At 43.7% G+C, this 11926-nt stretch overlaps 1 protein-coding gene across 1 annotated transcript in view; it reads right to left on the bottom strand.

The window, feature by feature from the left end:
* The window catches only part of SVIL (supervillin), a gene marked incomplete at its 5' end in the record, with an annotated part of 127309 nt that overhangs the window by 72688 nt on the left and 42695 nt on the right, over positions 1 to 11926 (bottom strand). The window contains 7 exon segments of the mRNA XM_027771045.1: positions 1 to 65; positions 4010 to 4149; positions 4732 to 4793; positions 5365 to 5399; positions 6086 to 6253; positions 6612 to 7517; positions 10113 to 10193. Coding sequence (XP_027626846.1) covers positions 1 to 65; positions 4010 to 4149; positions 4732 to 4793; positions 5365 to 5399; positions 6086 to 6253; positions 6612 to 7517; positions 10113 to 10193 — 1457 coding nt within the window.

Below are 11926 nucleotides of genomic sequence, written 5' to 3'. Positions count from 1 at the left end.
CAGAATCTTTGCCCTCATTTGTTTGGTCCCTGGCTAAAGCCTTCTGGTGAGCAGATGCCTGCAATCTGAAAGGAATAAGAAGTCAGTAACACGCATAACAAAGACCCACTGCTAACTGCATATTATTAACCTTGCCTACAGTGTCACTTAATTTTGCAAAGGGTCATTTGTCCCTACGTCAACCGCAGACAGGAGCAGGCAGTTGTTCTGCTACTAAACAAGACAGTACAGAGCAGAGCAGGCATGAGATGCCAGCATTATCAGTGCTAGAAAGAGTACATTTTGAGGGCTAGCAGGTGGCATGGAGGTTAAGGCACTAGCTCCCACGTGGCCAAGTGCATGGTTTGTGTCCTGGACCCAGTGGCTTGAAAAACACTCCAGGCAAGTGTGCATGCGTGCTCAAAAATCCCAAGAGGAGACCGGAGGAGAGGGGACTGCTGCGTAGCCACCTCCCCCCGCCCCAGGGGTGACTTCTCACTTTCTTTCTTTCTCTCTCTCTCTAGTGAATGCAGGTGTCCTGTGGCAAAAACAAAAGCAAAACAACAACAACAAAAAATATTGAGTTCTGAATTATCTCTAAAAAATGAATTTTCTATTTAAGGAATGGAAATCCGCCCAGATATACGGACTTTATCTTCGAGAGAAAAGCTGCATTACTAGTATCATAGTAAGTAGGCTGAAGGGAGTTGTAAGGCCCTGCCAGGGCATATTTAGACACTCTTATCTAAAAATGTGGTTCAGAAGGTGAGCCCACCTATCATTTTAAATAATTAGAAAATGGGGCCAGCAGATGGCATAGCAGTTTCATCGCTGGACTCCCACATGCCCAACCATAGCCCTGGACCCAGTGGCTTGAAAACTCATGCCAGGCATGTGTGTGTGCGTGCGTGCCCAAAAATCCCGAGAGGAGAATGGAAGAGAAGGGATTGTGGCATGCTCGTCTCCCGTGGGGGAGTGGCGGTGATTTCTCACTTTTCCTCTCATGGCTCTGTCTCTCTCTTTGGCAAGTGCACGTGCCCTCAGGCAAAAATCTCCTTTAAAAAATTAGAAAACAATATGGTCAGTCTGCGAACAGCATTATCTATAATACAGGGTTTTGATTTTTATTTGTTAAACACAAATGGTTTGATTTTAAAGATTCTTTCACTCCTTCGTTCAAGCATTTCTCTCATAGGTTTCAAAAGTTACTTCTAAGGAACTTGAAAAACAAAAGTGATTTTAATATCTCCCCAACATATAGGAAGGAGAGAAGACAGGCTTCTGGTTTGCATGGTCACTATAAACCTTGGCAAGTTTGTAATGTAATATTCCTCCCACCACTGGCAGAGCCAGTTCTCAAGTCTAAGAAGGAGGATATTCTGCCTGGACTCCAATTAAATACCAATTTGCAGGCTGCCCCAGACCAAAGAGCAGACTCTGTGTTGCAGGTGAATAATGAGGATCGTGACAAGGGCGACCTACGCTCAGTCCGTCTTGAGTCTGATGCAGAGAACTGGGAGGGGGAGGACAGTCTGCTGCCCCAGAGCGATCCCTGCCTCTGGGTTAGGCTGACTTTCCTCCTATACCCTCATTTTATTGCTTCTGTTTTACTTTTTTTAATGGCCAGAGGGCACATGTTTCCTACCAGGGAGAGGCAGAGAGACAGGGAGAAAGCAACCCCGATAGGGCATGATCCCACCATAATCCCTTTCTTTTTGGGATTTTGGGCACACACACACATACCTGGTGTGTTTATCAAGCTATTGGGACCAGCTGTGGTTGGTTATGCGGTTCCCTTAACCACTCAACTATGGGGCCAGCCATCATTTTGCTTCTTTTAACATTATTTTTAGCTTTTGTGTTTTGGCTCATAACAGTACGATAAAGAAGAAACTGACACGGTAAAAAGACATAATTTTCAAACATCACAGCCCAAAATGTAATAATAAAACACCTATGCTAAGACATTATAAATCATTACTTTCCCAATCCCAAATACAATGGCATCATCTCTCTATAAATTAGAACAGAGAAGATTGTTTGGAACATGTATTTCTGCTTCCGTGTGTTAAAAAAAAACTGGATCTGACCAGAAATTCCCCATTCATGTTAATACCCCATTTTTCTATTAGTCCTTATTAAGTGCTAGTGTTTTAGATGAAGAATGAAATATTTTAGGGATGACCATTATTATGAAAAACAGAAACAAAACAAACGGCTCCACGAGTTAGTGTGATCTTAGTTCCAACACCCAATGGAAGCAGACAGACTAAATGTTTCCTCATGCAGGTCCCCGTGACAGCGTCAGTACCTCGCACAAAACAAAATGCCACACACATTCTGGAACAACCACTGCACTGACAGGCTGGTCAGACACACAAACGGCATGGAGGTTTAGGATGCACCCGCTGCCTGCCCCTGGGCAGCGTGCCGCGGGCAGCCATTTCTGTCCAGTACCTGGCCGGCTGCACAGTGCTCCTAGCTACCGTGGGACTAGGAAGTCTTGCCATGACAGGGTGCGTGACCCCAGCACACGAAGCAGGGGTAGGTTCACTTTAAAAGCAATGGCCAAAGAAGGAACATTCATAAGGAGAGAGAAGAAAAGAAGCATTCAGAAAAAGCATAGTTTAAAATTCAGAAATGTTAAATCAGATCTTAACAAAATTATTTGCTAATTACTTCAGGGGGGGAAAAAATCACAAAAGAACTTGAAAAGCAACCACACACTTAGGAAATAAGAGCCAGAAGTTACCCAAAGCAAAGGGGAGTAAGAACACCTGTTCTTTAGGGCCTGAAAAGGGTTTCTTCTATCTTTAGAACAAACACCTTGGTTTAAAAAGTAATAATTTTAAAAGCTAGGGTTAGGGTTCTATTGACCAATCAGTAGATTATGCCAATGTATTAGACTATTGTTCTCAATTTATTTTTTGAAGAGACTCGGTGTCCTTGCATAATCTGAAACACATTAAAGTAGATTCATTGAGCCTTACGAGGTGATCAATTTTTTTAACTTGCTGTTTTGCTCACATGGGTAGCTGCTTCTTATTTTATACTAGCCACTGAAATATATTTTAAACAAACTGGTTTGCTAGGAGTTCTTAAAGATGTACTTAGCCACAATACCCTAAGAACCGGGGGACAACTGAGTAAGAAGCAGTCACATGATTAGGCTCTGACACACAGCCTTTGGGATGTCAATGCCCTGCATGGGAGAACTTCGTTTTACTTCAGGAAGGGTGTGTGTCCATCCAGAGGAAGCACAGAAACAATTTTTCAAAAATAAATATACATTTTTTCTCTTGATGGAAGCAATGATCTGTCAATAAATGACTTTGGGAAATTTATTCTGAATATATTGGAACATACTGGTCAAATCTGACTTCCAGTAGTTCAGAAGGTAATCAAACCACCAATTTGTTTAAATCTTTTCAGTGATTATTTTAAAACAAAGTGAACTTTTATCTTTATAGACATGTACTGAAATACTTATGAATGAAATAATAGAATGTCCGGGGTTTGCTTGAAAATAATGTGGGAGGAATAGGGACGTGAACAGAGACAAAGGTAGGGCAAGACTGGCCGGGAGTGCAGGGCTGTTAAAGCTGAAGTTCATTATATTGGGTTGTCAGAAAAGTCATGGTGTATTTTTTTTTTTTTCTATGCCAAAATGCATCATGACTTCCAATAACCCAATATTAATCACCTACCTGCATGTATTACATTTTCCACTGTAAAAGAGATGAAAACAAAAACAATATGCACAGACTAAAACAAGTTAAACAAAATTCCTTTCATGTTTTTCCAGGGGATACAGTTGGTAGCAAAGTGTATCTTACATTTATTAATAAATGTTTATAATAAAACATTATAAAGTTTAGAGAGACAAAAGTAAACTAAATCCCTAAGTACCAATGTCTCCATGGCTTCTAGCTAAATCATTTGCTTGCCCGTCACCTCATTTTTATTTAAAACTTTTACAAATCTTTTAAGATATTACAGCCAAGGCTGAGGAATCCCACCAGAGACTTACGTGGCTGCAATGACCACCTCCTCAGTGGTGACAGGCTGGGTGTGAGACCTGTCCTGGAGACGGCGGAGCCTTTGTTCCACGGCTGCGTTGCGTGAGCGTCGCTTTGGAACATTTTGCTCATCAAATGATCTTTCCATTTCCTAAGATTAGAAATGTTATGGAATCCTTGCAAATCTGAGAAAAGGAATTGGGGCAACCAATGTCTCTACTCTGTTTCCCTAGAAGACTTACTGGAGGGAACGGGTGAGATCCATATACCATTATCATGGACACCGGGTGGTCAAAACCAGACTGGAAGAAGACCACGGGAGGGCTAGTTGGGAGGACAGCCATGGTGCCAGAGGTGCAGGAAGTTGTCCAGAGCTGCCATAGGCCTCTCTTTCCATAAGGCTTATACTCTTTTCTTTTCTTTCTTTTCTTTTCTTTTTTTTTTTTTTCATTTGTCAGAGTGGGCATGTACTCATCAGATAAAGACAGAGACAGCAAGAGAAAAAGAGGGAGAGAGCATGCCCCAATGGGATATGATCACACTGCAATCCTCTCTCCTCTAACTCTCCATTCTGTTGGGATTTGGGACATGAACTTACTCAGCATGTTTTTCAAGCCACTGGGTCTGGGATTTGAATCACAGGGTAGGTCATGTGGGATCTGGCTCCCACAACAACTAGGCCATGGTACCCACCTGGCTTACAACTTCTAATCAAGCACTCAGCATGCCTTACCCTGAAAAGCAGCCTCTTGGCAGCAACGCTCAGCTTGGCTCGTTCATCTACCTTTTCTTCATCTGTAAAAAGCCACAAAATACAGAGTGTATATCATTAGAACATGGTAGGGAAGCCTGAGAAGTTTTCCAAGGCTGACCTGGAAATCCTTCGAATCCAAGAACACATGTATGAAAATAGTCATTCCTACTAAAACCAAGCCACACCAGACTCGGTCCAGACATTGATGTCTACTATATTTAACTAACTGAGATTTAAGAGTAGATTTTATGGGAGGAATTTCTGTTAATTTTAAAACATGGCAACAATAACAAAAACCTGCTTCTTTGGTTCAAGTTGGTTGTTTCAACCTCGTGCAGTCCGTGATTCTAACTCCTCTCAAAAACAAGGGAAAGTTCACCGGAAAATTTCAACGAGGTTTTATTATACTCACAGAAAAGTCAGAAATTGATATACTCCATAATCTTATTTTCTCAAAAAGCCACATGAGGAAACTCTCATCCAAACATTCTAACTAGAAAAGTACGAAATCGATCTGCTCCCTAATCTTGTCCCCTCAAAAAGCCCAAGACTTTCTTACTTAAATCTAATCTAGATGAGATGAGAAGAAGGAAAAGGAAAACGGATACTTGCCTTCAACAGTTGGCATTTCTGAGTTTGCAGTACACCTGGGAGAGACATTAGCAGATGATAATAAAAGATTAGCTGGTGGGAGTAGAAGATTCAAATAAAATACTGTATTAAACCATGAAAATATAAAAGGCAACTAAACCCTTCTAGATACGAACACCCTGGTAGCAATTCTAGTTGTGAACACACATGAAGAGGTGTTAACTGAAACGTGGAGCATGTGTGCGCACAATCCCAGCCAAGTGCACGCCGTGTGGAGGAAAACCAAGGTCAAGTGCAACTTACTGAACGACTGATGCCACATTTTTAGACCAACCTTGTCTCTCTGCGACAGCATAGGACAATTTAACATAAAACTCAAATACCACAAGTAGGTAGTTATGATACGAATTTATCATTCCTTAGTTACTGTCACTGGAAAACCTGATGAAGGCTGTGTGGAGTCTAATTTAACAAGAGCATAAAAAAAGAAAAAACAGGAAATGAAGAACAAGTATTTCTTCTTACCATCTGAATGTACTTAAAATGATGTGACAATGTTGTAAAGGTCAACACTTTTTTAAAAATACATTTGAATAAGCCAAATAAACATCCCTTACATATGGAAGAATTCCGGACTCACCAACATCCTCTGTAAAGGGAACAGGACGCTCAGGGTGGTACAAATCTAGTATTATTATTTTCTCAGTCCTTAGGCTGTGGAAGGACACACACGCATGCCTACCTATCTGATTCCTTTCGTTCTGCTGAGGTTATGGGTTGAGTTCTAAATCTCTCAGAAGTTTTTCTACTTTCACCAGGAGAAAAATAGCGTCTCGGTTTCCGGGACCCTCTTTCCCGTTCCATGCCGGTGGGCAAGCCAACTCCAGTTGACCGCTCAGCCCGTGATTGGCTTATAGAATCATGGGGCGGAGAGGGTACAGAAGGGCAACGGGAAGACAGAGAAAGAGAATAAAGCAAAGGTTTACGACAGGCAGCGAGCCAAGGCCCAGCCCCCGCTCTCCCCCTGCATGCCTCTCCCATGCACGTAAGGAGGTGGAGCATTCCAGAGACCCGGTCCTCCAGCGCCCCATTAGTAGGCGGAAGCAGAATGGTAGTTTCCGAGCCATTTCCTGTACAGTCTGCCCTGCACACACTGGTGAGCTAAGCTACTGTGATTCGATGCAGGACACAACACGAGTTGAGAAGTGAATAACTCTGCCCAGGGCGTGCAAGTGCCACATCAAGAGGACGTTTGCAACATCACCTACAGTTGCGCTTTCTTGCTGGCGCTGACGGACTCCAGAAACGCATTTCGGAGCTGGGCCACAGAGACCTTTGTGTCCAGCACACCAACCTCTGTACAGGGGCCCCCTTCGGCCTGGGCGCTCTGCAGCTCCAGCTCTCGCTTTGAAGCCGGGTCCTTAGCCTTCAGGGCCAGGAGCCGAGGGGGGCCCGTGTAATCAGACAGGGAGCGGGTGAGGACCTTGCGCATCCGCGTGGGGCCTTCCTTCTTGGGCCCCGTCGATCTGGCATCTTGGGCCACTGGCTCGCTCTGCACATACAAAACCGTCTTGCTCCTGCCCATTCTCTCAGCGGGCTGCTGCGGAGCAGGGGGTGGGGATGACACACTTTCTAGTTCCTTCTGACGTTCCACAGTGACTGCACCCATGGCAGGTCTATCCAAGTCCTCATTTCCAGAGGTTTCTTCCTCGTCTCTCACAAGTCCACCATCTTCCATGGTCAGATGTGTCTGCCCGCTTTTCTCGGGTGCTTCAGGGAGGGGCCTTCGGTTTTCAGCTTCAGGGTCTTCTGTTTTCAGCTCACGAATCTGAAGAACGGGGGTATCCCCTCTCTCATCTTCCAGCACCTTCAAGGTAGACATTCTGGCATCCTGGGCGGCCGACTCCACCCAGCTGCACTCGGATGCACTTTCTGGGGTTTCCGTGGTCACCAATTTGACTGCGCGGACGGGATCCGCTGCTGGCACCGAGCCCCGGATGGGCTGCCGTGCAGAGCTGGCGGCTTTGCTTGGGACCCTATCAAAGGCTGAGTTTTCTGACTGGAGGGACAGGTAGTGCACTGGCTGGTGTCTCCTCTGAGTTAAGGACTCCGAGGCCAGTTCGGGGCTGCTGCGAGCACTCTCCTCTTTGACCAATTTTTCTCTAACTTTAACTCTTTAAGAAAGAAAAAGGATTTAAGTTGCAAAGTGCAGCGACTGCTCAGGGGAGGACAACATGCCTGGATCACATATTACCAGTGGGTGGAAACCAACCCAAAGAGAGAGCAGCTTGTGGAAAAGCGTTTGAGTGTGTAACGGCAGAAACCTACTACTTGCCAGATGCACGTTTCCAAGTACACCAGAGTGGTACAGATCTAACTGCACCCCCTGCGAAGCCGGTGTTATCCTGGGGGAGGATGCGTCCCTTCTGACCACACAGGCACCCGGAAGTCACAGAAACACTCATGAATATACACCACCAGTATGCACGAGGGCACACCGAGGCCGGTGCCTTACAGCAGTAAGCTTTCTGCACATGCAGGCTCAGGACATGACCGTGGGGCCAGTGCCCAGGTGTACAGACACCTAGGGACTCAACACTCTGATCTCATTGTGTCCTGGAATGTAAGAGCATTTGTGACTACTTATGCTTTTTATCGAGCTCGAGATGTGACAGTCACTTCTCTTTGTAAAGCACTCAAACATTGACAAGCTTTTTACATGCAATACACATGACATTCAGTCATTCACACAAGTGATAGTATAGCCCCAGAAGATGGTTAGAGGAAAGATAGTTGTTAAAAGAATTAATGAAGGGACCACGTTTCCATCTCTGGAATTGCTCTTATGCCCTTAGCTAAAAACAAATCTAAAAAGAAATTGTTCTAGTTGTTTCTAGATTTATTTAAATATGAGAGCAAAACGGAAGTCCATTTCCAAAGCTACCAGTCTGCTTACACAACCGCACAATGGATGCAGATAAAAGCACTGGCCCTGGGCCCCAGGAACTTCTGCTCCCATGTCGCTTAGCCAGCTCTAACTGCATGGTCTGGGCAACTGACCTGCCCTTCCTGTGCTCAGTTGCTTTACCTCTTACATAGAAATAACAGGGGCACAATAAATGAGATGGCTCAAAGCACAGTGCCTAGTGCTTAGGGAAGAGCCAACCTTTAATAACATGGGCTAGTCCTTATTTGTACTTTCTGAAATACCAGGTAGTGAGAAAGGAGCAAGCATTCCAACTGTGTGAGAATAGATTATGGAGGGGTAATAAGCTTTTAAAAAGGAAAGAATGATTTTGGAGTGGGAATAGTGAGTTTTTGAAGAACTTGTAGCACTTTTACTTACTAATTTACAAAAAGTAAATGAAAAATTAAAAGAACAGTTTTTTGGCTTTTCTTTTGAGAGGTTTTTGCTATAGGGTGTGTGCGCTTGCCAGAAAGACAGAGACAGAGACAGAAAATGAGAAATCACTCCCCCAAGGAGGGATGGCCACGCCACGCTGTAATCCTTTCTCCTCCATCCTCCTCTCTGGATCTGAGCATGCATGCACACGCGCCCAGTGTGAGTTTAAGCCACTGGGTGTGGGACTTGAACCGTGATTGACTACATGGGAGTCCAGTGACATGGCAATTGCAACAACTGCTGGTCCCAACAGAATAGGTTTTTTTAATGACTAGTGTACCCTGCTAAATTGATATAAACTACTCCTCTATGTTTTAAAATATAAGATGCAGGGTAGCTATGTATATTTCATCAAAGAAAAATCAAAGACAGGGCTAGCAGGTGGTGTGGTAGTTAAGGGACTGTATTGCCACATGGTCGACCATGGTTCAAGTCCCAGACCTGGCAACTTGCTTTCTCACTTTCTCTCTTGCTCTCTCTGTGTCTTCCTCTGGTAAAATTAAAACAGAAATAATAACAAATAAATTTAAAAAATCTTTAAAAAGAAAGAAAAATCAAAGCCATACGTAAGAGGTAGTTATTGTTCACAATTCAGGGGGAGGGAAGCATTCTGAGCTGTTATTTTCCCAGAGACTAGCTGATATTGGAGGCTTTCATATTTATAACCTTTGTTAATCAAAAGACGACTGAGATGTGGTTCAAGTTCTCCTGTGGAATGTGTGCTTCTAATCAGAGACAATCTGGATGTTGTCCTCAGTGGAGAACAAAGTGACTGTTAGAAACTCGATATATGGGTGCTTTGTCCTTCCAATGACTTATTCATTCTTTCTTCTTCCGCCTTGCCCTGCCCCCAGTCTTAAAAATGAAATGATTTTGTCTGCTTTTAAAACCACATGCCCTCAATTAGCTACTGAAATGTAACTACTGTGTAGAGATAAGGAGACATGAAAGTAAGGAGGCTGGCCAGAGGGGGACAGTGACAAGTTGGGAGACTGGCTGGTTAGTGTGACCCAAGAGGAGAGCAATCAGGGCTAGTTAGGTGCCCACTACTGCCCCCAACTGGCCAACTCTAGGGGAGCTGGTGGGAAGGGCAGGAGTAGGAGGTGTAATACAAGGATAATCAGAAAGAGGGAAAAAAGAGGAGGAAGGACATACCATGGGCACATGTCAGGGCAGCTAGAGAAGAGGAGCAAATGATTAGAAAGGAACTTCAGCATCCTTTTCAAACACAAGACCATCAAAGGCACTGCCATGGGAAAGTGCAAGAGGAGACTTAGCATTCGTGGTCAGGTGGAGCAAACAGCAAGAGGAGCCGGGGAAGAGACAGCCACGCAGCCGAAGCCAAGAGGAGCAACGCGAGAGATACCTGGAAGGCCAGTTGATAAGGGAAGGTGTGTCCCCTTCGGAGTCTTTCTGGAGAAACCATTCGTGTTTGAGTTTCCCTGTGCTACCGTGTACAAAAAACAAAACTTCAGATGATTTCTATGAAAACGTCACTATCTACACAGACTTCATCACCCTCAAGGCTGTTTTTGTTAAGAATAATCTGGGCTTTTTAAAATCAGTAAGTACATTTTGGCCAAGAGGTTATATTCACTTTATGGAATTTCTAGGACATACGGCTCACTGTGAAAATCAAGAGATAGAAATAAATATATGTAGGTCTGCCGAGTAAATGTGTTTTTCCCAGAAGCCTTAAATTATTAGAAAGGAGCCTATGATAGTCATACGCTGCCCCCAAACAGTATACAATTGTCTTGTAAGAAACTGGTTTAAAAATATAAAGCCATTTTCGTTAAGTGTTTTTGAGATGCACTGGTAAATAGCTAAATACAAAAATAGTGTTCAAGCAAAATAATACTTATCAAATAAGGGAAATAAATAAAAATGAAATGAAAAGAAATGCAGTAAGACCAACCATATCTAGTTGCTATTATACATTTTCCTTTGTACAGCTGCCCTCCGGACCCGCAGTTCCACACCCGATGGGAGAGTGAAAATGTTCTCCTCTCGCCGATGCGTCAATGTAGTTTGGCCTGAGATAGGTGTGTCTGCTCTGAACACGTATAGACTTTTGTTTCCTGTCATTATTCCTAAACCATCCAGTAAAAGAGTTCTTTACAAAGCATTTACATGGTATTGGGTATTATAAGTAATCTAGGGATGGCTTAGAATACACTGGACATGCCAATACAATTCATGCCAATACTAGGCCATTTTACATAAGGGACTTGAGCATCTGGGGGTTGGGGTATCCACAGGGGGTTCTGGAATGAATCCCCATGGATTCTGGGGAACCGTATGTGATTTTATGAGCCACACATTCATTATTCAATATGCAATTGAATATAATGCCACATGAGAAGTGACAAGGTGGGGCGCTAGACTCCAACATGGCCCACCAGTGGTTTGAATCCCGGACCTAGCAGCTTGAAAATGATGCCAGATGCATGTGCGTGTGTGCCCAAAATGACAAGAGAAGAAGGGATTGCAGCGTGGCCTCTGATGGGTGATTTCTCACTTTCTCTCAGTCTCTCTGTCTCTCTCCTTTCAGTGCACATGTGCCCTATGGCAAAAACATTAAAAACAACAGAAAATAATGCGACTAATTATGTTAGGCTGAAGATATTTTAGAGAAAAACCACAGGAAAGAAAAACTGTGTGGTAACAATGCAAAGCAAGTCACAGGAGGAATACTCAGTATTTCAGAGGGTATGTGTGCTTACCAGAGAGAGAGACAGACAGACAGACAGACAGACAGAGAGGGAGAAGGCACCTCCCATTGAGACAATGGTCATGCTGCAGTCCCTTCTCCATTTCTGCGTCCTCTTGGGATCTGGGGCATGCGCACAAACTTGATGTGTTTATCAAGCCGCCAGGGCCAGGACTTGAACCATGGTCAGCCACATGGATCTGGCCCTCTTAACCACTAAACTTTGGGGCTAACCCCCCAAAAGTAAACTCTATAAATTTCCTTCTAAATCCAACTTGTACTGGAGTCGCCTCTATAGTCCTTTGGCCTTCTGTTTCTTTCATACCCCACATCTGAATCAACAGCATATTTTAGTGGTTACCTTCAAAATACAAAAATAAAGCCTCTTTTTTTTTTTTTTGAGAGCTTTTTTTTTTTTTTTTTTTTTTTTTTTTTTTTATTGGGGGTGGGCGCCCCCCCAAACAAAA

The sequence above is a fragment of the Tupaia chinensis genome, unplaced genomic scaffold (assembly GCF_000334495.1).
Source record: "Tupaia chinensis unplaced genomic scaffold, TupChi_1.0 Scaffold000001_1, whole genome shotgun sequence".
Lineage (NCBI taxonomy): Eukaryota > Metazoa > Chordata > Mammalia > Scandentia > Tupaiidae > Tupaia > Tupaia belangeri.
This window is presented reverse-complemented; position numbering and strand designations above follow the sequence as displayed.